At 44.1% G+C, this 23,449-nt stretch overlaps 3 protein-coding genes across 3 annotated transcripts; 2 read left to right on the top strand and 1 right to left on the bottom strand.

Moving 5' to 3' along the window:
- Positions 1 to 682: 682 nt before the first annotated feature.
- Positions 683 to 8,252, top strand: nacad (NAC alpha domain containing). The gene is made up of 3 exons (XM_030102139.1): positions 683 to 983; positions 3,677 to 3,963; positions 4,079 to 8,252. The coding sequence occupies exons 1-3, from the start codon at positions 899 to 901 to the stop codon at positions 7,574 to 7,576; spliced, it is 3,870 nt and encodes a 1,289-aa protein (XP_029957999.1). The 5' UTR covers positions 683 to 898; the 3' UTR covers positions 7,577 to 8,252.
- LOC115396319 (NAC-alpha domain-containing protein 1-like) lies at positions 7,702 to 12,330 on the top strand. The gene is made up of 8 exons (XM_030102140.1): positions 7,702 to 9,490; positions 9,718 to 9,957; positions 10,077 to 10,168; positions 10,752 to 10,820; positions 10,982 to 11,128; positions 11,224 to 11,358; positions 11,502 to 11,624; positions 12,171 to 12,330. The coding sequence occupies exons 1-8, from the start codon at positions 7,729 to 7,731 to the stop codon at positions 12,183 to 12,185; spliced, it is 2,583 nt and encodes an 860-aa protein (XP_029958000.1). The 5' UTR covers positions 7,702 to 7,728; the 3' UTR covers positions 12,186 to 12,330.
- A 1,052-nt stretch (positions 12,331 to 13,382) lies between these two features.
- Positions 13,383 to 18,005, bottom strand: glipr2l (GLI pathogenesis-related 2, like). Its single transcript, XM_030102605.1, has 5 exons — positions 17,661 to 18,005; positions 17,023 to 17,131; positions 14,840 to 14,943; positions 14,281 to 14,358; positions 13,383 to 13,702 (listed from the first exon to the last, which is right to left on the bottom strand). Exons 1-5 carry the CDS (start codon positions 17,671 to 17,673, stop codon positions 13,536 to 13,538), a joined length of 471 nt encoding a protein of 156 aa, XP_029958465.1. The 5' UTR covers positions 17,674 to 18,005; the 3' UTR covers positions 13,383 to 13,535.
- Positions 18,006 to 23,449: the final 5,444 nt, after the last annotated feature.

Below are 23,449 nucleotides of genomic sequence, written 5' to 3'. Positions count from 1 at the left end.
CTGATGAGAGTCAGAGATGGAGGGCAGAAACAGATGCTCTAGTTGCCCTCGGGGGAAAATGCCTCCCTTGCTGTTTCCTCTGGGATCTAATCAGGGCTGTAGGCAGAGGGTGAGAGGCAGTTTAGTTCCAGGTATTACCTCTTCACCTTTCCATCCCTGTTTTTCAGGTTTTCAGTTTTGTTTTCCTTACAAACTGGCTTGAATTTTCTCTTTCAATATGACTCTTGTTTTTGCAGTACTGGTGTTTTCCTTCAGAGTCGGGGGGGCAGCAGTGAGGGATCAGCAGAAATCTGCTGACATCACCTCTCAAGATCCAGTCATGGCTTGACTGGGGGCGAGGAGGGCGGCGAAGAGGGGGGGCAGAGAGGAGGGAGAGAGATACAGAGAGGAGGAGGAGGAGGAGGAGAAGGAGGAGGGAGGAACACAAGAACCAGGCATCAAGAGAGAATACTGCATCCCTCTCTCTTTCTCTTTCTCTCTCTCTCTCTCTCTCACACACACACACACACACACATCCATATTCAGATGAAGTGGATCATGAGGCTTAGGAACACACGCCCACAACAGCAGCATCACTGTGCTGCACCGCAGATAGAGACCAGCCTATGTTCTCATCTCTGACTCTCCCTCCTTTGCTGTTGTTCTGTCTCGTTCGGCCCCATAGACATACACATAATCTCTCCCTCTCGCACACACACACACACACACACACACACACACACAGACACGTGCTGCGGGGAAGATCTGAGTGCTGGGTCGCTGAGCATTCAGATCCCCTCCCCTTCTTCTTCCTTCTGCCTCTCTCTCTTTCACTCTCACTCCCTCTCCCTGTTCACCTTGTCTGTTCCGGCTGTATGGTTTATCGTTGCGTCAGAGCCAAAGGGAGCCAGCGAGCAGCATGCCCGGGGAGAGCACTCACAGATCTGTCCCCGTCAACAAGCATCCAGAGCATGGGGCCGAGGAACCAGGGCTCCCTGGACCAGGTAAGGTCGTCGGTGCTTTGGACGGAGAAAGGAGTCTGTGCTAATTTAGCTATTTGTGACAGGAGGCAGGGACTAGAGCAGCTGCTGAGGACTTTTGTGAAGAGGGAGGAAGCACAGGGAAGCTAAAAGAAGTCAGATATCTCAGATGAAGGACAAGAGTTTCCAGCTTGGTCACTGCTATCTGTTTGTTGACATGTGCGGTCTGAGTAATCTGTGATTCAGCTGCGTGTTTTGCCTCCTCACTAAACTGTATGTTGACTGCTCCACCAGGTCCCAGCTATTAGCATCCTCCCCAAAGCTTCCACCCCGACACTTCAACTCTCAGCATGTCTCTTCATACTCCTCCTCTCAAAATCCACAACATGTTTCTTTAAAGGTGCCTTCTGATATCTAAACGCTGCCCCAGAGCACCCTGCCCCCAATCCTCATCAGACTGCCATTCCCCTCTGCCCCCACCCTAAACCTGGCCTCCTCACCCCGGTGCCTCCTCCCACTAACCCCATCTCCGTGCCACATCTGCATCCACATCTCTCCATCAGTTTGTGGGCAGCAAGAGCCGAGCAGCATGGAGTGGCTCCTCCCTTCCCCCAGCCCGAGCAGGAACATGACACAGCAGCATGGGAGAGCGCTGGAACAGAGAAACACATCCTCTCAAAGGCAGAGACTTCTCCTGCTGCTGCAGTGTGCTATTCCTCATGTCTGTCCTGGGTAATTTAGCTGTGTAATACTGTGAAATAAGTGACCTGCCACAAAGGGAGAGAGGAAGAGGCTTAAAGAAAGTCCTCTACCATGTTTGTATTTTGCATTCATTTCTGCTTTAGCTTTAAATGTGCCGATCTGTTGTTAGAGTTTAGCCGATTGCGCCTCGGACCTTGGCAAAGGATTCATTTGACAGACCGTAGTTACAACTTCGAGCTAGCATTGTGGATAGTGAAAGAAAAATACTATGCATATGTCCTTCAGATATTTATATTTGAAATAAATGTGTCTTTAAATTAGGGTTCGGCAAACTAGAGAAAGAATACAAGGGAGTATATTACACTACTGTGGCTTCACGTTATGGATCAAACTGCACACTGGCTGAAACAGAGGCTCCCCTTGGGGTTGGCGATCCAGCGCTGCAGCCTCTGTGACGCAGCTCCAGTCTGCTAAACTGCGGCCTGCTCCCCGCACGGCGAGGCGGCTGCTCACTTTACCGCTTTATTCAGCTGCAAAGCAAAACACGAATGATGTTGTTTTAGCCTAATGATTATAATTCCTGCTAGATGGGGGGTAATATTGTGCATATTAATTTCGCCAGTTTTCTCTCATTCAGACATATTTTAATTATTGTCTCAGATGCTCGTGGCCACTGAGGCTTGGCGTATATAATTATAGCAAATGCACACTTTCCTGTGCAGATCTGTGACTAGTGCCAGGTTTCAGTCTGCACGGCATGACTCAGCACACACACACACACACACACACACACACACACACACACACACACACACACACACACACACACACACACGAGCACACGCACACGCGCACATTTTGAGCTTCTTGTTAAAGCAGTGATCATTCAGGATCCCTGAATGCGGATGCCTCACCCCAAGCAGGGTAAGACAGGTGAGGGAGGAGAGTGAGGCCTGAAGAGGATGTAGAGATAAAAGGGAAACATGGAAACAAACAAACAGGTGACTTCCATGTCCTGCTTGATGAATCCATGTAGCAGAACTTAAAGCCATTTCAGCGTCAATATTAAGGAGTGATTCAAAGTGAATCATGGAAGGTTCTAGTGGAAAAGGAAACTGACTAGATCGAGCACATATTACGTGCGCGTGTGTATGTGTGCTTATAGTTGGCCTTGAGCTGAGCCACTTGTGTGTATAATGACCAATCAGCATGTAGATTGAGGTCACAGTGGCGATGGCCCAGTTAACAGAGCAAATACAGGTTCTGTTCTGAAGAGAGAGACGCTCACAGTGTGTCTTCTTGGCACATTTAAATGAATCCATAGTTTTATGTCACAGAGTAACCAATTGAAATATAGAGTACTCTTTGATTCGATGTTCTTCCTCCTTCATGCTCTCTTTCATTTCATGCTCATATGCAAAGACTTCCTCCACTCTCTCCTGACCCAATTTCATTCATTCATTCTGACATGTCATATGAGTGATTTCAAGATTGCTGACCACAGTTGATGACATGGGGCAATAATATGGAGTAAAAAGATAACTGTATAGTGAACACTGTTACTGCCCCGGGCAAAGTGTGAATCATGTATGCCCATAAAGAAAGAGGCAGATACGCTCAGGGAGGTAAACACATAGACGAAAGCTTTGTGTTCCCAGTTGTGTCTCCCTTATTCTGTTTGAGGCTCTAAAAGTAAAGAAACAAACAAACAAACCTTCAGTCTCCTCGTTATAATTTCAAGCTTCAGAGGAATATGCACAGCTGAGTTGTGTTTGTTTAAATTAGTGACTGACATTTTGGTGACATTTCTGTAGCTCCCACCGAGTGTTGGATGACAAGAGTGAAGTTCAGTTATGGAGATGTAATATCTGTTGTTTTACAACAAAGGAGCCACATCATATCAAGATTTACTATATTGAGATGACAAAGTTTGCTTATTTTATACATCTGTTAATTTAATATCTAAATCTAACAAATCAATTTTTTTGTTTTTGTACTTTATCTTATTATTTCAGACATGACCAGACACCCATCCACAGACTCCACACCGAGTGACAGTGGCTCCTCGCCGAGTGACAGTGGTTCGAGTCCCTCCCCCAGTACGCCGCAGAAGCGACTCCCAGCATGCACTTCTCCATTTGGACCACGTCTATTTCACGTGACGCCAAGCTCTTCTGGTTCTCAAAGACCTCAACCTGAGGGCTCTGATTACCGCAACCACAACACAAAAAGATTGTCCGGAAAATTAGGTGGCCATGGTCCGTGTGGCCGCCATGTCCCTGTCAAAATGGAGAGAATCAAGGTGTGTGTATACAAATATTCTGTGATGTTCATTGATAATTTGACAGCAGATGTGCTATCTATTTAGTGCTCTACTGATATGGAATTGTTCTGCATGTATAATGTATTATTTGCAGGTCCTGACCGGCTCTGAGGTGGAGAGTGACTATCAAGAAGAGCAGACCATTGACACCCGGGTTGTGATGGGTCAGGAGACTCTGCTCAAAACCACAGAGGCCCAGAAAGAGAATCCTCTGGGAACAAGTGGTCAGGCTATCCCTTTACCTTACATCCCGAGCTTTCCTGAGCCTCAGACACAAGCAAAAGAGACTCTGCTGGAAATCAGCAAAGAGGAAAGCAAACCCCAGAGTCCTCAAAAACAACCCGAGGAGCCCCCAGTCACGTTCCCATCATCTCTTCACAGCCCGCTGTTCCCTTCCTCATCTTCCTCAGAGCTGGTCACAGCAGGCAACAGTCTGACAGAAAAGGAAGAGGGTCAAACCCTCTCTCAGGATGAAGTGCCTTCCCCCTCCTCTTTTTCCGAGCTATCCTGTTCAGTTGCTTTATCCTTCTCTGAGCCGACGTACGTTGTTGACCCACTCCGAGTGGGCGTTCCCTCCGCTCTCGACCCAGACCTTTATTATACCGCCCCTTCTACGCCAATCAAGATGGCTTCTCGCTCCTCGCACCTTAAACATCATTCCTATCCCGGTTCCCCAGCCTGCCCTCTTTCTCCTGGCTCTCCGTCTGACAGCGAGGACCTGTGCTCCCCTCTGACCTCTCCTTCTGGTTCTTATATTACAGCAGAGGGAGGCAGCTGGGCCTCTTCTTATACATCTTCCACTTCTCCCTCCGCTTCCCCCAATCTGCTCCTCACAGAGGAAAACCCCGAAGCTCCTGCTTGTTTTGTGGGCTCTCTATCAGAGATAGGGGATGAAGACGGAGAGGAAAAGGGCAGATCGAGTGCAGAGCGGGAGGAGGAAAGAGCAGGGAATTTCTGCCTGTACCACCCTGAGGATTTTGCTATGACTTCCCGGATAGGAATAACCGATTCAGTGATCCTTGAGGAAGAAGAGGTTCGACAAGGGGAAGAGATCAGTATTTCCAGGGAAAGTTGTCGTCCATTCTGGGTGACAGAGGATAGGTCCCCTCTGAGGAGCAGTTGCAGCAGTGACTCCCAGGAGGACGGCGGAGAGTCTGAAAGTTCTCTCTGTCCACTGGAGGAAGCTGCTTCAGGGAGAACGGAATATCCTGGACCTGTAGAGACAGGCTTGAGACTGCAACTGAAAGCTTGCATACCAGAAGAACATTACGGACAGATCGATGCTCATCAAGAACTTCCCTCCACAACACTGACTCCTGACTCGGAGAGCATAACAATGGCTGCATCTGGCCTTAGCCCTGAGTCAAATGTCCTCCCTCTGGATGCCTTCTGCTCTGGTGCCTTTGATAGGCTTGGCCCAAGTTCTTTCATACTCTCCCAAGCAGCTTGTGCTGATGCTATACCAGAGGAGGAAAGGATGATCCCCGCTTCCCTCATCTCCTTTCCTCTCCACACCAGCCTCATCTTTAAGGCTGATTCAATGGAAATCACCCTCTTTCCAACAGAGGACGAAAATGAAATAGACGTTCATGACAGTCGTGAAGGGAAGGATGTGGATGCATATGCAGCCGGGGAGGAGGAGGCAGATGTGGAAGATGACGACGACGACGATGATGAGGATGATGATGATTATGATTATGATGATGATGAGGACGATGAGGATGATGATGAAGGAAATGTAAATGCCAATGGTGGTGCTGACAGCGATGAAGAGGAGAAAACTAAAAAAGAGGACACTGATGATCACGATGAGGCGGGTCAGGAAGGCAAAGTAGAGGTGAAAGTTGTAGAAGAAGTGGAAGAGCAGGAAGAGGATGATGATGATGACGACGATGACGACGATGATGACGATGACGACGATGATGACGAATGTGACAGCAAAGCTGTCGATGATGCCACAGATGAAGACAGCTCAGCATCGTTTCTTCCTTCACTTTCAGAAACATCTATTAATGAGGGTTTGGATGAGTCTTTCTGCTTCCAAGATGATACTGATGACTCCCTAGATTCTGCATCATATAATGGGGAGGAAGACGAACGTTTATACAGCACAGAGAGGCATGCACAATCACTGGAACCAACCGTGGAAAATGGATATGATCTGAGTGAAGCCAAGTCAGGAGCTGAACAGGGGTCCACCCTTCCTACAGCTCAAACTGAACCTTCGCACACACAACTAAACATGGACGAAGAAATAACAGGTCCTTCAGAAGTCACTGCTGAACAGCCCAGAAGCAGCAGTGTGGAACCCAAACCTCAAGATGGACCTAAGAATCATGAATCTCAATCAGGCTGTGAAGGAGAATCCCCCAACGAGGCCAGTCACACAAAATCTGTGGATATGCAAGCAGGGCAAGACGAACCAGTGGATCAGGACAAACTTTCTGGTCCATCACAGGGGAAGTCTTGTCAACCAGAACCTCAAAGCAACCCGCACAACTATAGAAAAGAAAGCGAGACAATAGATCAGGGTCCTTGTACAAACACTCCTGAAGAGCCCAAGAAAAGTCTTTGTGTTACCTTTCCTACTACACCTGCAGTCATTCCTGCGTCAGCGGATCCTGATCCTGAGCCCCACACTCTTCCTTCCTTTGACCCTTCTGTACAGGACACGGCAGGCCCGAAGAGCTCACTCCCCTTACAAGAAGTGTCAGAGGAAAACCGCCTGCGCTGTGGGTTTTCAGGAGATGAACCCACAAAAAAACCTGAGAGGGACTCGTACAAATTGCTCATAAAGCCACGTCATTACCACTCTGAAAGTCAAAGAGCAGTCGGAGCAAGTAGAGTAGCTTTATCTAAGGCTTTCTCAACTAAATATGATGTGCAAATTGGGGCAGAGTCAAGTTTTCACACCGACGTGGAGTTCGAACAGAAGAGTGGGTCTGATCCAGTTGAGTGTCGAATCACTGAATCCGGTCCCTCTTTAAAAATGGTCACAGCTACAAATGACTTGAATAAAGGGGTTCTTCTTCTGTCTTGCCCTAAAGATCCTAGTCCCAACCTCAGCAACATCCCTATTTCTGCGACTCCAGAAGTGATTTCAGAACTTGCTGACAATCTCATCTTGACCTCTGAACAATGTCCTGTTGACTGTGCTCAGGAGAACCTGAGGGAAAACACCCTGAGTACCGATGAGGGGGCGCTAGGAGCTGTTGGATCCCCACACTCGCCCCTTGCCATTTCACCAAAAAGGGAAAACTCTGAAACAGAAACAAGCAGAGAGATGGGCCCTATAGCCGGGGCATGGTGTGACACCAGGATGGGACTGGGGTTCAGTCTCGGGTTGGGTTCAGGGTCTGAATTTGGCGTGTGGGGGGCAGGTGAATCTCTCTCACTTTCCATGGGGAAGAGATACAACTTAGAAGCAGAGAGCCTGCTCATATGTGACGCAGAGGGCCAGAGCTCACAGACAGCTATGGTTCCCAGTGAAGAGTGCAAAAACTATGATAATGTTTTGAGTTCTATTTTGATGAAGCAGATGACAACAGTCTGCATGGAGAGAAGGACCGAAGGGCTGACGATGATTTGGTAGGAGAGGGAACTGGCGAGTCCAATTTGGCCCGTTGGAAGTCTATTGAGGAGATTTCAGAAGCAGGAGGAGGAGAGGATGGAAGTTCCAGATTTCCAGAGGATGATGTTAGCAATCTGAATCCAGACAATGAATTAGAAAACACTGACACACAAATGCAAGATGCTTGGAGCAGTTCTAACAACAACAATGACTCTACTTTTAACTCCTTGGAAGTAAGCTTGTATGGAAGCCTCAATGCTCTGTCAGAGGAAGTAAGACACCAGAGTGTGAGCGTCAACGTTAGAGAGTCTGTATCCAATATTCCACTTGAAGAGATGCCAACTCATGTTTCAGATGCAGTTCCTGATGAAGGACAGGAACCAACAGAGAGCTCCAAAAATCAAACGTCAGAAGCAAGGCAAACACTGTTCTCTGAGGATGTCTGTGGCACCTCAGCTGAAACTGAAATAAACGACGATTCACCAGAAAAAGCTGAGTCAAAATGTCATACGAGTATAGAATGCCAGCCAGTCAGTCCAGAGAGTGGAATGTTTTCTTTGCTACAGGGATCCTTTGGATCCTTCACTCCTACATGCAAACCTGATTACAGCCAACAAAGAAGAGCTTCTGAAGACAAAGTTAAAAATGTTTGTCAGTCAGAGACAGTGATGGTGAAGCCTCAGACGGAAGGCCAAAGACAAAATGAAGTCTGTCATGTATCTGACAGAATTGTAGATCAACCAAAGACTAAAGATGCCTTCAGTGGACATCCGTGTGTTGAGTGTAACTCAGGGGAAGAGGAAGAGGAAAAAGTGGGGGGAAATGCAAAAAACAGAGGTGAAGGAAAAAATAAGAAGAAAAAGGGGAACAAATCTCTCTCTGCACAGAAAGACCCCGAGCACTTTGGCTGTCAAACGCCTAAGGGGGGATTTTGCACAGATTCTCCAACTAATACAAAGAAAGGGAGGAGAGGCAAGCAGAACAAACAAAGGGAATCTCAGTCAGACAGTCATGCTGACTCCAACCTTGGAAATATTGATGATCCAAAGAAACCCTTTTGTCCATTAAATGCCGCAGCAGACGAATGGCCAAAGGGGATCGCTAACGGTTCTAAAATCCAGACGGTCCACAATGCAAACAACAACTTGTCATCATCAGACTCTCAACAGGGAAAATCTGCAACGGATAAAGTCACTTCTGCTTTACAGATTCAGAAAGTTGTTAATTCTTGCCCTGATGTCAAAAGTCTGTGCCATGGACACAGCAGCTCTGCTGTGTGTACCACAGATAACCTCAATATTGTGAACGCAATAGACCAAGACTTACAACAGAAAGAAGAAGTGCTTGATAACAGACCTTTGTCTGTTAGTCACAGAGGAATCACAGACATTAACGACAACAATATAGATACTAACCCTGACACATCCGCCCACAGCAACACAGAATACTCCCTGAACCCCCATTCATCCACAGCGTCTCCTATTTCTTCCTCTTCGTCATCCTCTTCTCTACCTTGTGCCTCAACAGAGCCAGAAAATGATCTTCCTACACCTGTGCAGGAATCCCAACCTGTTCTCTCAGCTCAGCAGCAATCCTCACCGTCCACGTGCCACACGAACCCCGCCTTTTTCTCCATCTCCTCCAAGACCCAGGCAGCTGCTCGTTCAGGATATCCTGACAGCTACTTTCAAGACTTCACCGACATCCTGTCCACGTCAGCTACACCTACCACAAGTGTCTCTACACCCTCACTGTCCACTGCCATGCCGTTAAGCTTGTTCCAGGCCAACCAGAGGTCCCTTTCACCCGGATCAGGGACTCAGGAGTCTTGCCCTCAAAGCCAGTCATATTCACAGATTCAGGCGAATGTCGGAATCCCCCCTCAGAAGCAAATCAAACAAGTTCCCACGTGGAGTCCCCAAGGCAGGTGCAGAGGTAAGAAAACAATTATTGTTCTATTGACAGCACAGCCGAATATACACCGACAAATCATTAACTCTGTTGTAGCTTGGTTTTTGGTAGCAAGGTTAAGTGGCTTTGTAAAATGGAATTGCTATTAAAAATAAATCTGCTACTATTTCACTCTAGTCTGTTTTCTGCGAGTTTGAAGAAGAATATGAACTTTCTAATGTGTGAGTAATACTGCATGTTTGCTCTGCAAGGTCCGTGCCTGGCTGAAGAAGAGACTGACAGTGAAGATGATTGTGCACCACCTCGACACAGTCAGCGGTCCCAGCCCAGAGGAAGCAGAAATGGATCATTTCACAACGTCTGTGGTCCCAACAATCAGCAGGAAACTCAGTCCTTCTCTTCCCGTCACCTCTCTGACAGACACTCAGGCTGTCCAGTCAGCCACGGCCTCAGCATTTCTGAAGAGATTGATCTGTCATTCAAAAACAACAGTGAGTTTCATTTTTTAAACCTACTATGGAGAATCTTACGTTTGGTATTTATTGAATCATCCCCCTTTTTCTCTTTCTACTTTACTGCTCTACTTTTTTATGTGCATTTCCTTATCCAGGTTCAATCCTGGCTTCCTGTAATGAGTCTGAGAGTGAAGGGTCAGTGCCTGAGTTAGAAGAGCCAGAGCCAATGAGACCATCTGAGCCACAGGTGAGTCACTTCACCTGCTTTTATTTTTCTCTTTTATGTAAATCTCACCCTTCAATCCATGTTGAATGTAATATTCTATCCAATCTTCTGTGCTCAATACCATGATACTCGTACACTGGTTTCACAGTGGGAGTCTCCTTGCATGCCAACAGTTGAAAAAAAGAAAGAAGAAAAACTTAGCAAAAACAGGGCTCTGATTCCTTTATATTTCATGCTTTTTGTTTAGCTGATATTTCTTTGCACAGTCACAATATCAACAATGACATTCAAGGTTCTGTGGCTCTTTCTGTTTGGGATTTAGCTGTGGTGACTGTTGTCCTAGTTTACTGTTTTCATCATCTTTTGGCAAACTACTGCTTCTTTGAAAAAAAAAAATTGCTTTTTTCTTCGCTCAATGAAGAAAAACAAAACAGAAAAACAGTCATCCTTAGCCAGAATTTCATTAGAAGAAAATGAACAAGTCAAACAAGGTCAGTTATGCATTTCTCCATCCATCCATCCATCCATCCATCCATCCATCCATCCATCCATCCATTCATCCATTGTTAAAATGAGCTGACTGATTTGCTTTTCCTCCTTACAGTCCATTTCCTCTGCAGATGAAGGAATGAACAGACCAAAACAGAGCCGCAGTGAGAAAAAGGCGCGAAAGGTCAGTCAACTGGCTAAACATGAGTGATTGGAAAACATATAGTGGCTAACGATTTGAAAGATATATATAGATAATAGCAAAGTGTGGATTTTCTAAAAATCATTCCAGAAAATATCAGTGCTGAGGTTTTGCTGACTCTCTGCTGCTGTTTGTGTATGTAGGCCATGTCTAAACTGGGTCTGAAGCCAGTCCACGGTGTGACCAGAATCACTATTAGGAAGTCCAAGAGTATCCTGTTTGTCATCAGCAGACCTGACGTATTCAAAAGCCCTGCATCAGACATCTATATCGTATTTGGAGAAGCAAAGGTAAGTGGGTTGGTCGGCCTTTCATTTAATTGAATGTCAGTACAGGTTCACGGTTTCCTCTTATTCAGTCCTCCCTTCTCTTTTTCACTCCTCAGATCGAAGACCTGTCTCAGCAGGCTCACAAAGCCGCTGCAGAAAAATTCAAGGTGCCTGTGACTTCCTCTCCTTTAACCCCGCCTGTCCCACCCAGCCTCACCATCAAGGAGGAGAGTGAGGAGGAGGAGGAAGAGGTACTCGTTCTCTACTATTGTTTCTGAATATGTCTGCACGACTAGAGCTGTCAGTACCTATTATGTGGAAGAGAAAAGATGGCGAGGTCGTCGTTTGAAAAGCCTTATCTTTGACTGTTTCTCTTTTTCTTTCCGCCCATCAGGTGGACGACGGAGGTCTGGAGCAGAGAGACATCGAGTTGGTGATGGCTCAGGCCAACGTGTCACGAGCCAAGGCCATCCGTGCACTAAAACACAACAAGAATGACATTGTCAACGCTATCATGGTGAGGAAGGAGGGAGAGAAAGAGAAAGAGAAAGAGGGATAGAAGGAGGGAGGGAGGGAGGAAGGGGGGGGACAGATGGTGAACAAAATAATGAGTCATAGTCGACAAGCAGGAAGGGGGGAGAAAGAGCAGAGGCCAGATGACAAGTAAAATTTCTCCCCAGTAACTGAGTAACCTCTACAGTTCTGTAGGTCATCGATACTGGAGTGTTGCCACTAGATGGCAGCAGCAACCAACCCTGAGGTTACTGCAGGAGTCTTCAAGTGACGCAGATTCATTTCTCTTCATGATTTGGTGTAAAACCTCATGAAGGTGATTTAAGATGAGTGAAATAGCTCAAACTCTCAGACATCAAATACATTTGCTCCCTTTATTAATTCATCTGTAGTCGATGGAATGAAACAAGTTCAAGTTTAGATGAGGATTTGTTGTATTTTTGCAATAATGTGAATAAGATTAGTGATGAATTGATTAATTCAGCTTCATCTGTCAGCTCTAAAGCATTTTTATTTTTCTCTTTTACTTTTCTGCACCTCTTTCTCATAGGAGCTGACCATGTGAGCGATGAGGACAGTGTCACATCCGACGACTCCCCTTTTCCAGCCTAAAAAGCCTAAATACTACTGACTCTTCTGTATCGCTGCTAATGTATGTTGCATCCTCCCCTCAATATCTGCTAAATAAAGTCTGTTCTGATGTCGGCTCTGCTTGCCATATGCAATTGAATTTATACAAATATTTTCAAATTCTGTAGATATTCTAACTTTATTCAAATGTAGAAAGTAAGCCGTGTCAGTGATTCCCTTGCGGTGCGGCAGAGATCACGGTGGAGTCGAGGCTTTGCATGCTCTGCGGTTCTCAAAATTATATTTGCAAATTTTCAAGAATACTCCAATAAGATATGTTGTGGGAAAAAAGAGTCATGCTTTTGTATTTTTATAAAAGTGGGTTTGTTCACCACCACTTCACTTCTCTAGGTTATAAATTGAACATAGGGATTGGCAGCCTTTTTCAGAGGCAATCTGGAGAGCTTGGGGGGAAATATGTTTGGATCCACTGGCGATGGGAGTGTTTTGGGTAAAATGTAAAAACACGTCATTTTAATATTAATGAGTAAGATTTTTTCATTTGAGCATTTGCTAAATTTTGCATCATACTTTGCAGCATGTTGGGCAGGTACTGCTAAATTGTTCCAGCTTTGAGCATGTTCTCTTACAGATATTTATATGCACACTTACAGACATACACATAAGGTTAAATAGTGATGCTGCATTGCTGGGAGGTGTGAGTGTGTGTGGTTGTGTGTGTGTGTGTGTGTGTCCCTGTGCTCCCTGACCTACATCTGCCGATGGGCAGAGCCATCAGAGGAGATCAGACCAAACCTCCTGCATGAAGCAGTCACAGAAGATAAATGGATGTATGATCCGATGCCACAAAATGTAAGAATGTTTTAACTTTATTGTATAAAACCATCTGTAAAATTACACAAAGAACTGCTGTCCTGGACAATTAAAAAAGCAATGTCATAAATGTACACAAAGCATGTCAAGCCTTCACATACTACTCAGACAAAAAACAAACCATTGAAAGCAAACTAGTAGTTCATTGTGTGAAAATATTATTTTTAAAAACCATTATGAATGATTGAAATACTGCTAAAGGTAATGAAAACAACCATCAAAGGAACAGTTTAGATTTCACAAATAAATCAGCCAGCAGAATTCTTTTAGGCATGTTGAATGTTAAAGTAGCATCTTAGAAAAATCTTCATTTTTATTTGTATGGCTCTCTCCTGGACAGGAATTGGTGCATTCCTGAGTATTCTTCATTGCAGTTCAGACAGTCTGCCTCTCCTGAAAACAAAAATAAATTCCTCTGGCCCCTGAGTCAAGCCGAGGGATCAATACTGCATTAGGAGCTGGCGAGAGGCTGGAGGACATTATTCTCAAAGTGTCCCTGGTTCGTAATATTCCCAGCCGGAAAGTATCTGGCCACCACAAAGGAAGAGCCATCGGACGCCGTGGCCTTGCCGACACCCAGCTGTTTGGTGCTTTTCCACACCATTGCTGTGAAGTGACCTGTAAGATGAATGAAAAGAGGGATGATGAACTGAAAACGTGAAGAAGACATCTGAAAGCAGGGAGATGAAACAGGATTAAGAAATAAAAATGCTCTGTTAGGAGGACACAGTTGAAACTAAGTACACCTCATTTTAAATTCTTCTAAATATTTACAGACATGGGAATTTTAATACCTCTCCGTGTGCTTTGTACATTGTATCTCCTTCTGCGACATTCTGAATACTTTGAATGAGTCAGTGCAAATCACTGGACTGACCTACACGTGATCTGCTTCATTTGTGATAAGCCAACTCCCCGAAGTACACACTCACGCACGCACGCAGTTGTCTGAGGCTATGGGAAAACATCTGAAGGAATTAATGCAGACTGACAGGCTTAGGAGTGATACAGAAGATTATGCTTCCCTCTCGGTTTCCCCATAGCCAGTCACCGAGTCAGACAGTCACACGCTGGCTGAAATGTGACCCCAGTAAGAATAACAAGCCTGAGAACGAGAAACTGAGAGCAACTGACAACGACCGGCACCGAGTAACAGATAAACTAAGATTTAAAAGAGATGTGTTGGTGAATCTCACCCGTGCCAGAGGAGAATCCAGGACGATTGAAATTGTACTGTTTCACTTCGTCATACCAGCGGTCCGCCACATCTTTCCCTGCACGAGCACGGGACAGAAAAGCAACTTAAAGGACAGTCAAATCAGTCACCGGACGTTCTTATTAATCAGACTAATAGCGATGTAAAGAGACAGCATCCTTGAGTTACAGATCCCCCTTGGGCCCAAGTTGTTTACAGCGCTGCACTTTGTGTCACCCGCTGCTGCAGTGTAGATGTTTTATGAATCACACTGGCCTGTGCTGACATATTTCTGCAGTGACTCATGGTATCTGAAGTGAGAGGGGCAAAATAGGTCCCAGCTGCTCATTTACAGGCACTGAGAGTCGGGATCAAGCATTTATTCTAGAGGTGATAGACTAAACTATCGCATAGAGGAATGCGTCTTATTAGATTTTCCATCTTCTCTTTGTGGACCGGAAGAAGCACATGAGTACAGTGAAGCTTAGGCAGACACCACCCGTCATTAAAAAGCTGACCTGCAGTACATTTTTACTAAAGTATACATGTAATCTGAGTACCTGACTGGTCATAGGAGGCCCAGGCCAGATTCTCTCCGCAGCTCCCTCTGCTGGACTCAACACTGTGTTTCAGGATCCGCGTGCTGGCCAGACTCTCAGCATAACTGTGGACGGAGAAAGTTCCACATGTTGGTTTCAGTCATTTTGAATCCTGCTTCGTTTCCATTACATACAAGTCATCCTCTTAAGTGGTTCAGACAATTAAATATGTCTATTATATACAATCAAATATGTATCTCGTATGGAATACAAACAGAAGTTAGGTTTGGTTGGAATATTTACTGTAACTGTTGAGTTAAAATACACTACATAAGCACGATAGCTGCAGGTATGTAGATTTAAACATAAACTGTGTTTAGAAAAACCCTGAGAACAAAACATGATGTGTGAAATAAATCATCACTAATTTCAAATACTTTCAAATTCACCACTCAGTGTTCTGCCGCATGTTTTCTGTTGGTCCACAAATAGAATCAAAAGCAATAAATTCACTTCATTTCAAACACCAGCCTACCCAGAAATGTCCCTGTGCTCCAGATGACCAGTCAGTCCCCGGTCTGCCAGGAATTCATAAACACAAAACGCTCGGAGCTCATGCACTGAACAGCCTGTGTGATGTTATGAGACGAGCAATTCAACCTTCACCAGGTCTTCATGCTGCAACGTGTTCTCCACACATCAATTTAATGAAAAAAAAAAAAAAAAATCCTCCAAAAATACTTAAAAATAAAAATCTGGGTTTATATTAGACAAATTAAAGGTCCATAATTTGATATCATTCAATGGATTTCTGATAAAAAGTTTCTACATTTTCATGCCGACAGGGCTTCTAAATGTAGAGATGCCATTTTTAATGGGAATAATTTCAGCCTTTTCACTCAGAGACTGCTTTAATGAAGGGCTGTGTGACTGACTGTATAATATCTGAGCTCTGCTTTGCAAAGACATGACAGTGAAGACGAACGCTGGTGGACATTCAGCAGGAACGTCAGAATGAATGCAATAAGCAGTCTCTTCTGCTCTCCATCATCTACCTAGAAAACGTGTTAATCTTATTTTTTTTTAACATGTGCATATCTAATTTTGACAATTTCAGAGCAGGCAGACTCGGAGCCCCACTGTGATTTCTTCTCGTAACCAATTTAACAGTAACCTACTTAGAAATAGACTCCAAGTGAAGGAAGGCAGAAACTAAACTCTGAACAGGCCTTCAGTTTAACGCCTCTTCTCATATTTTCAATTTGAAAAACCTTTGAAAAAGAAAAAGATGTGACTGAAACTATAAGTAATTTCACAAACTAAACACAGGAAAGATTTCTAAAATCTACTGTAGTTTTTTTTCCTTCTAAAAAGGAAAAGAAAGATTTTGATCTTCTGAATTACAACTGTTGTTCTGTTATGTTTTCAATATATGTAGAATCTTAGACAGACATCTTATATAGAAATATCCATGAGCCATCTCACCTGAGATGAAACTGAAAAGCCTTTCATGTTCCCACAAAGAGATTCTAAACGCTACAACACTGACAGAATGTGAAGGATATCTCCTTCCATAGAGGTGTAGATTTTCTGCATTGAAGTCATGGTTACTCATAAAAAAAGGAATCAGAGAAAGCATTTCTCAATTAGTCGTTGAGAATCTTAAAGCAATCTTGCATTAAATGATTCAGGAGTAAAGAGAACAAGCCTGAACGAGTAAACAACTCCTCAGCTATTACTGTGCTTCAGCTGCTTCTCTATATAATTACGTTTATGTCACATAACACGTTAAAACCCCGGTTTGCAGTTGTTTTGCACCATCAGACATACTTAAGCAAATGGAATGAAAGGGTAATATGCATGAGGGCTTCCTTTCTGCAGTTTCGCACAATACTGAACAGGTTTATATAATTAATTTCCACAGCTTCTCCCATTGTAATAGTTAGAAATTAAGCTTCTTTTTAGATTAATTCGAAATAAATCACTATGCAACTGCAATTAGTGGTAAATAAATAGTCAACAGAAAATGTGATCACAGCCAAAACAGACGGAACACCTGAGAGGCGATGTTACATTAAGTGGTAACTGCATTTGACAGAGCGAGCTGTGACTGTCACTGTGATCCAGGGCGGTCTGACGACGACTGCTATGTGGAGTCCCTGCTAATTAGCTTTCTAATTTGATCTGTGAGTGCATGAACCCACCGGGCAGCCTCTCTGCTTAACTTGCTGCTCAGCTTCAGCGGAGGAGCCTGGTGCTTCTTTCTGTATTCGTTGTGGCAGCGCAGCACCTCCTCGGCAAACTGCTTGGAGGCTGAGAGACAAGACGGACAGAGGCAGCAGGAGTGAGACAGCGTTCGACAAAAAAGACATGTAATGAAGCAAACGCCGGGCCTGCAGACAACCCAACCTACAGTCTGAAGTGACCTCAGACAGCGAGCGTGAAATTGGTGACAGATGATGGAGCAGAAAACGTCATTCCACACCACCAGCAGCCACCCTCACCCCCACTGCCTGGTGCCTATCACTCACTGGCCTTTTCATAAGTCTCACAATCTCTCAAGCACTCACACAATGGGGACATTCAAATAGTTCCACAGAAACAATAGATGCTGCCAGCATCCCTCTCCCACGCTGCTTGACAGGGGACAAAAAGCATGGACGAGAAGCAACAAATAACATTAAAGTGAATGAAAATGTGATAGACAACTCTTATCTGATTTCAGATAGCAACGCTGACAAACAAGGAAGTATGAAACATGTGCAAGAGGCATTTGAGGGGGCAAAGATCTAACTCGCACAACAATCAGAGGTAAACTCCTCAGGGTGCAGAAAGCACTTACCTGATTTTCCCATGGTGCTGACACAGGAAGCCTTCAGTGAGAGCACTAACAAGCTTTGCTCGGAGTGAAAGCAGCTTCTGCTCTGTCTTGTTTTCTGTTTCTCTTCTGTCTCTTCTCTTTGGTGCAGTCTGTAACTCTAGGGTTCTCAATCAGCTCTTCATGTGTTTATCCTTTCTCATCTCACCCTGAATTCAAAGATATTACACCAAGTTCCCCCTCAGCTATTCATCCGGACGTATCTTCCATTGCACGGCATGCTTCCTCCTTGAGTTTTGTTTCACTTCATTTAAAGAAACCTTCCTGCTGTTTGCCTTGCAGACTCACGCCCTGCCGTCTGCATGCCCTGCCTCTATCTTTATGACCCAGAGACGCTCACACCCACAGCTGCCTGTGCATTCCTCCAAATGAAAGGGGAGCCCCTTCACTCACGGCTGACATCAGCTTTGAGACACATCTCCATATATGGCTTCAACAGTCGCTTTTCTGCTGGTTTCTTGCTGAGGAAAACCCAGCTTTATGTGAATGAGACCGTGGTTTCTTTTTTTTTTTCCTTCCCCCACACTGGGATTCTGCTGCAAAACTATTTAAAGTGCTTTGCAAGAACTTGGAAATACATCTAAATAAAGCAATGAAGGATGCATTGGGCATCATTAAAAAGAAAAGCCAACACACTAAAAGCCACCCTCAGTTTGATCAATAATGTCTGGCCCACGAAATAGTTCTTAATCCTCCGCCCACCTGAAGAAGAACGACTCCTGAACCTCCCAACCGGATGAAGCAGAAGAAAAAAAAAACATGAATGATTGAGCAATATACCTGCTGCGTCTTGCACACATATGAGCTCCTTTTCTTCCCATTCAATGGCTGAGATAGGTGATTCAACAAAGAAGACTCTGTATTTAAAAAAAAAAGGCCGGAATAAGTTGACGTCATGAATTACCTCACATTTTTCCATTACTCAGCATTTGAAACAGTGTCTGCACTCTTTGCACGTGGCTGCAGCGCCTGAAAAGAATGGATGCCTGAGAAAAGCCCTCTTATATCTAAATCAATAGGACTTCACTGTGTTCGTACCAGAGCTGTGACAAAACCTCAAGTGTAAATACAAACGCTGACTCGAGATCTCCAAGTGCTGAGTGACAGTTTATGCCTTCATTGTTGAGCTTGAATGAAGCAAGGTCACGACACACACACACACACATTAATATCAATCACCACTAATGCACACAAACTGGCGTCGGGCTGTTAACTGAGACTCAACAGTTACTGAGCGGAATGGAGAGAAAATGATGACTTTCTAGTTTTTACTGAGCTCCTCACGTGATGTGGGGGGCAGGGACCTTTCATTAATTTCTTTCATCGGCCATTTCAGTACAATTACCACAATGTCACTATAGAAATTAAAGAAATAAACCTGCAGCACATTTTGAACAAAGATTCATTACAGGAATTCACTCGGAGAGAAATCAAACAACTATTTGCTTTCTCACTGTATAGATAGATAAATAAACAAATAAATAAATGTTCCACTTTGTGACTGCTCAAGATGCTGAAGCAGTTTGTTTTTCTTGTTTCGTACCACTAAGAGTGATGAGGATTCAATTGTTGAACAACCAGAAGTTGAAAAGAAAAGCAGTTTACAAAGAGGAATCAATAAAGCAAGATTGAAAAAGAACAAAAAAAAAGCCATTGAACTGAACAATGAAAATGTTTATTTCCTCTTAGTAGTTCAAATATTAAAGGGAGACCGGCCTTCAGCTTTTCACCTGCCCAGTGTTAGACCTCTGTACCCTCTATGTGCCAGAGAAATAATTCTTGTATCCACATCAGATTTTACCGATAGCAAAGCTTTCCTTTATAAATATACACACACACACACACACACACACACACACACACACACACAAATCAGTATTGTCAACATTCTTCTTCAGCTGGTTTTTAATTAAGCAAATACTCAAAGATGAAAAGCATATAAATACATCTGTATACCTATGTGACCATGTTGTGGAGCCAGGACTCATACTGCTGTGTAACCTGACTGAAGAGAAATCTCATGAGTGTTTTCTCTGTGCAGCAGTTTGTGTTTTTGCTTTCCTGGCAACCGATGCAGCTATTCATGCTGGCAATACGATAAATCATTATCCCGGGAAAAGCATCATAAATGAGTCAGCTTCCACAATGAGCGTCGGTTTGCAATAAGGATGAGGTCTAAAAGGAAAAGTCTCCTCTGAGGTTGTGTCTGTTTCAATCATGAATCATCATTTTAAACAGGGAAAGAACCAGAGAGTTTTTAAGAGGGGGCATGGGGTGTTACAGAGAAATGGAAATTGAAGTGGCTGTCACTCACATCTCTCTTTAACTTCCACGCTCCTTCAGAGAAATAAACCATGAATTGCTCACTTATTGTAATTATTTTTTTTATCTGGTTGAGTGAAATGTTAGGAGGGTGGACTATTTCATGCACAACTGTGATAATAGGTTGGACATGTCCCCCAGGAGCACATGGGGGAGTAATGATCAGCTGCTTGCTTCTTAATGAGAAGGGTATGGGTTCTTGGCTGAGGGTTGAAAACTTTTTTGTTTTCAAAGAAAACACAGAGAATCTCAATGTGATTTTAAAACCACAGGTTTGAGTTTCACTTTTACAACAAAAGATGAGTGAAAACTTTCCACAGCTGCCCTCTCACGCCCCATTAGATTCTGCCTTTGATTGAAAACATGTGGTGATGGAAACCCCAGTTTCAATTATGTTTGATGAGACATGCTGTTGAGAATCACTGTAACACACCAGAGTGATCCACCAGTACATGCAGATGATTTCAAATCATGATTATTATGGTGGACTAGAAGGGAGGGAGACAAAGTTTGGGCTGATTAAATTTCCTGTGGGATTTAGGCACCAGTTTTATTCCACCGCGTTTTAATTAAAGACATTAAAGCTGTATTTCCCCCGAGTGATGTTTTTTTAGGTGCATTATCTCCTCCTGCCACACGGTGGGACTGTTAACAAAGACACGAAACGGGGACGTGGGGAAATATTAGTCACACTAAAGTGCAACTAATGGCACCCTGGTTTCATAATATGAGTGGACATGATGAGATTCATGTGAAAAGTCAAGCCACTTGATTTCTCATTAGTCGGATGGTTCCATCGTAACACATTGATTTCTCCCTCCCCTCCTCCTGCCGTCTGCGTGGAGATGGGCCTGACAGCTGGAGGAAGACATTTACATAGTGGTCTCAAGATGCAGGAACTTTACAGTGCTGCATCTTAATTTTTTTTTTTTTTAACTTATTGAGATATTCGTGTAGTGTGTGTGTTCGGTGTGTGTCTATTTATAGCAGGGTGTGTGTCTTTGAGTGGAGGCTGGTTGTAGGAGGGGGGGGGGGGGTGGTGTTGTAATTTATAGAGATGCTGCCTTTTAGAGGGGCAGGACAGACATTGATCAATGCAGATATTACATCATTTATCTCTGCACATTGGCTGTATCTGCTGTAGTTATTGCTTGGCTCCCCTCCCTGTCTGCTGTGACACTGTTCCTTCGCCTCTCCTCTCCTCCCAATCACTTTCCCCATGTCTCTCATCTCCTCCCTCCAATTCATTTTTTTTTTTTTTTCCCTTTTTCGGCACCTGAAGCCCCTAATGAAAATCTTCCAGTGGATCCCTTATAAAAAGAAAAGAACACTAAATTCTTTCTGGGCCAGAAATAATTTTCCACCCCAGCCTTGACTGCAGTGGATGTGGATTTATGGCTACAGAAATGTGAAATAACTCTAACTGGGGCTGTAAGTGCACTTAGTTGCATATAATTCCTCTTTAGCGATCCCAGGAGAGAGGTGAGGACTTTTTAATAACTCCTTCCATTCACCTCCATCCTCATTAAGAGGTCTAGTTGAGTGAAAATGGAGACATCTACTGAGGGGGTGTTGAGAGGATTGATCTCAGCTGAGAGAAAGAGAAAGTGAGGGGGCTGCACTTTTTCGAGGGAATTGTTGGAATCTCTCTCTCTCTCTCTCTCTCTCTCTCTCTCTCTCTCTCTCTCTCTCTCTCTCTCTCTCTCTCTGCTCCAGAATTTGACACATCAAAAAGCCTTTTATGGTGTCATTAGTGCAACTGTTCCACCGAGGACAAATGATTCTGTGGGTTAAGAGGAGTTAATCACCTGTCAGTCAAACCTCATCAAGCCGCCTCTACGGATGAGGCACTATACAAATCTCATCGTATTTACAGAGCCTCAATTAAGCAGACACTGGCAAGGAGAAACATGCAGAGGGAAGCGAGCGACAGGGCGAGGAGAGGGGGAGGCTGGGAGAGACAGACAGAGGGAGACAGAGACAGTGAGCAGAACAGGACGACTCCTGTCTGACACTAAGCAGCAGAAATGTAAAGTCTTAAAAGGCCATCGCAGTCAATAAAGTTCCTAATGTGCTTAAAGCAATTACTGTGTCCGGAGAGTAACAGAGTGCATGCAGGATATTAACCTCAGTAACCCGCTCTATCTGCTCCATAATTAAATTATCCTCACATCCTCATTCTCATACAGACACACATGCACCGCCCAAACCACACACTCTCACAGCCATGCATTTATGCATGTTCACAGGAAGTGTGTGCTGAACTGTGTGTCAGCTGATATCCTGACTTGTGCAGAGAGGAGGGGGGGGAAATTAGGTGACTGATGATCATGTGCCATCGAGGGAGCCTGAGTCGCAACGCACCTGTTTGACCTTGACATTGATTGACATGTTGTGTTTTCATGGCTTCAATTTATCCACTTGATGGTGTCACTGCTCTCCCAATTTCTGCATCATAATCCAAAATTTCTGACAGTCAAATTATGGGCATGTTCTTGTTTTAAAGAAATGTTTCGATTCCGCTTTTTTGTCCTGCTTTTTTCGTTCTTTAAGTTATTGCCATGCGCTTATTAACCTCCATCAGACATCATTGCAGCCTTGAGCCTCAGTTCCATTAGATAGTCTTCTTTAAAGACTTCACTATGGGCACTAGCAGTCCTTGATAAATGCTCTTTAAAATGAAATCTATTGTTCGCACTTTATTACAATTTCTTCACCATTGTAACATCATTCAGTACGATTTCTCGCTCCAACCTTCTCCTCCATTTAAAAACTGCTTCATGTGCTTGGTGCTATTCAGATGAACCTGCCATGGTTAGTTACTTATTTGCAGAAAATGTCCAAGAAGATGTAAAGGCGAGGAAGGAGTTACAGAAATTCCGGCTCCCTTTGCTTTATTTCTCATAATTTCTATTTTCCTCTGTGCTCTCGGTGTGCACAGATGCTTTATGTAACTCCGTCTGACATTTGGATCTACAGCCTGTTTCTTCTAATCTGAATCCTTCCACACCCTGCAATATTCGGATTTTAATAGTTATGTCCGAGTGGGATAACTAATAGGCTATTCAAGCAGATTTTACGCCATTTAACAGTTGTCATACAAAATGTTATTTGCAGAGCCAGAGAGAAATCTTGACGCTGTAGAAGCTAATTATTGCTTCTGAAAATAACTAACCACCCTTAAGCGTTCTGCATGGCCCCCAGAGGAGCTTTCCTCAGCATCTGGGACAGCTTTTGTGGTTGGGCTGGGCAGCAGGCTAATTTTGTATTTCTAGGCACTGCCTTTCCAGCTTATTTTGCAGTTGCGTTTGTTGTCTGACCTTGCCTTGGGAATGCCAAAGGGTTGCCTTGGGTCAGCTTATAAAAAAAAAAAGCTGTTAACTGTAAGTAAGCTTGTGCTTGTGAATATAAAATGTGACGGTGAAAGGCCT

Source organism: Salarias fasciatus, chromosome 11 (assembly GCF_902148845.1).
Source record: "Salarias fasciatus chromosome 11, fSalaFa1.1, whole genome shotgun sequence".
NCBI classification, from domain to species: Eukaryota; Metazoa; Chordata; class Actinopteri; order Blenniiformes; family Blenniidae; genus Salarias; species Salarias fasciatus.
Note: the sequence above shows the minus strand (reverse complement) of the source record. Positions and strands in the feature narration are given on the sequence as shown.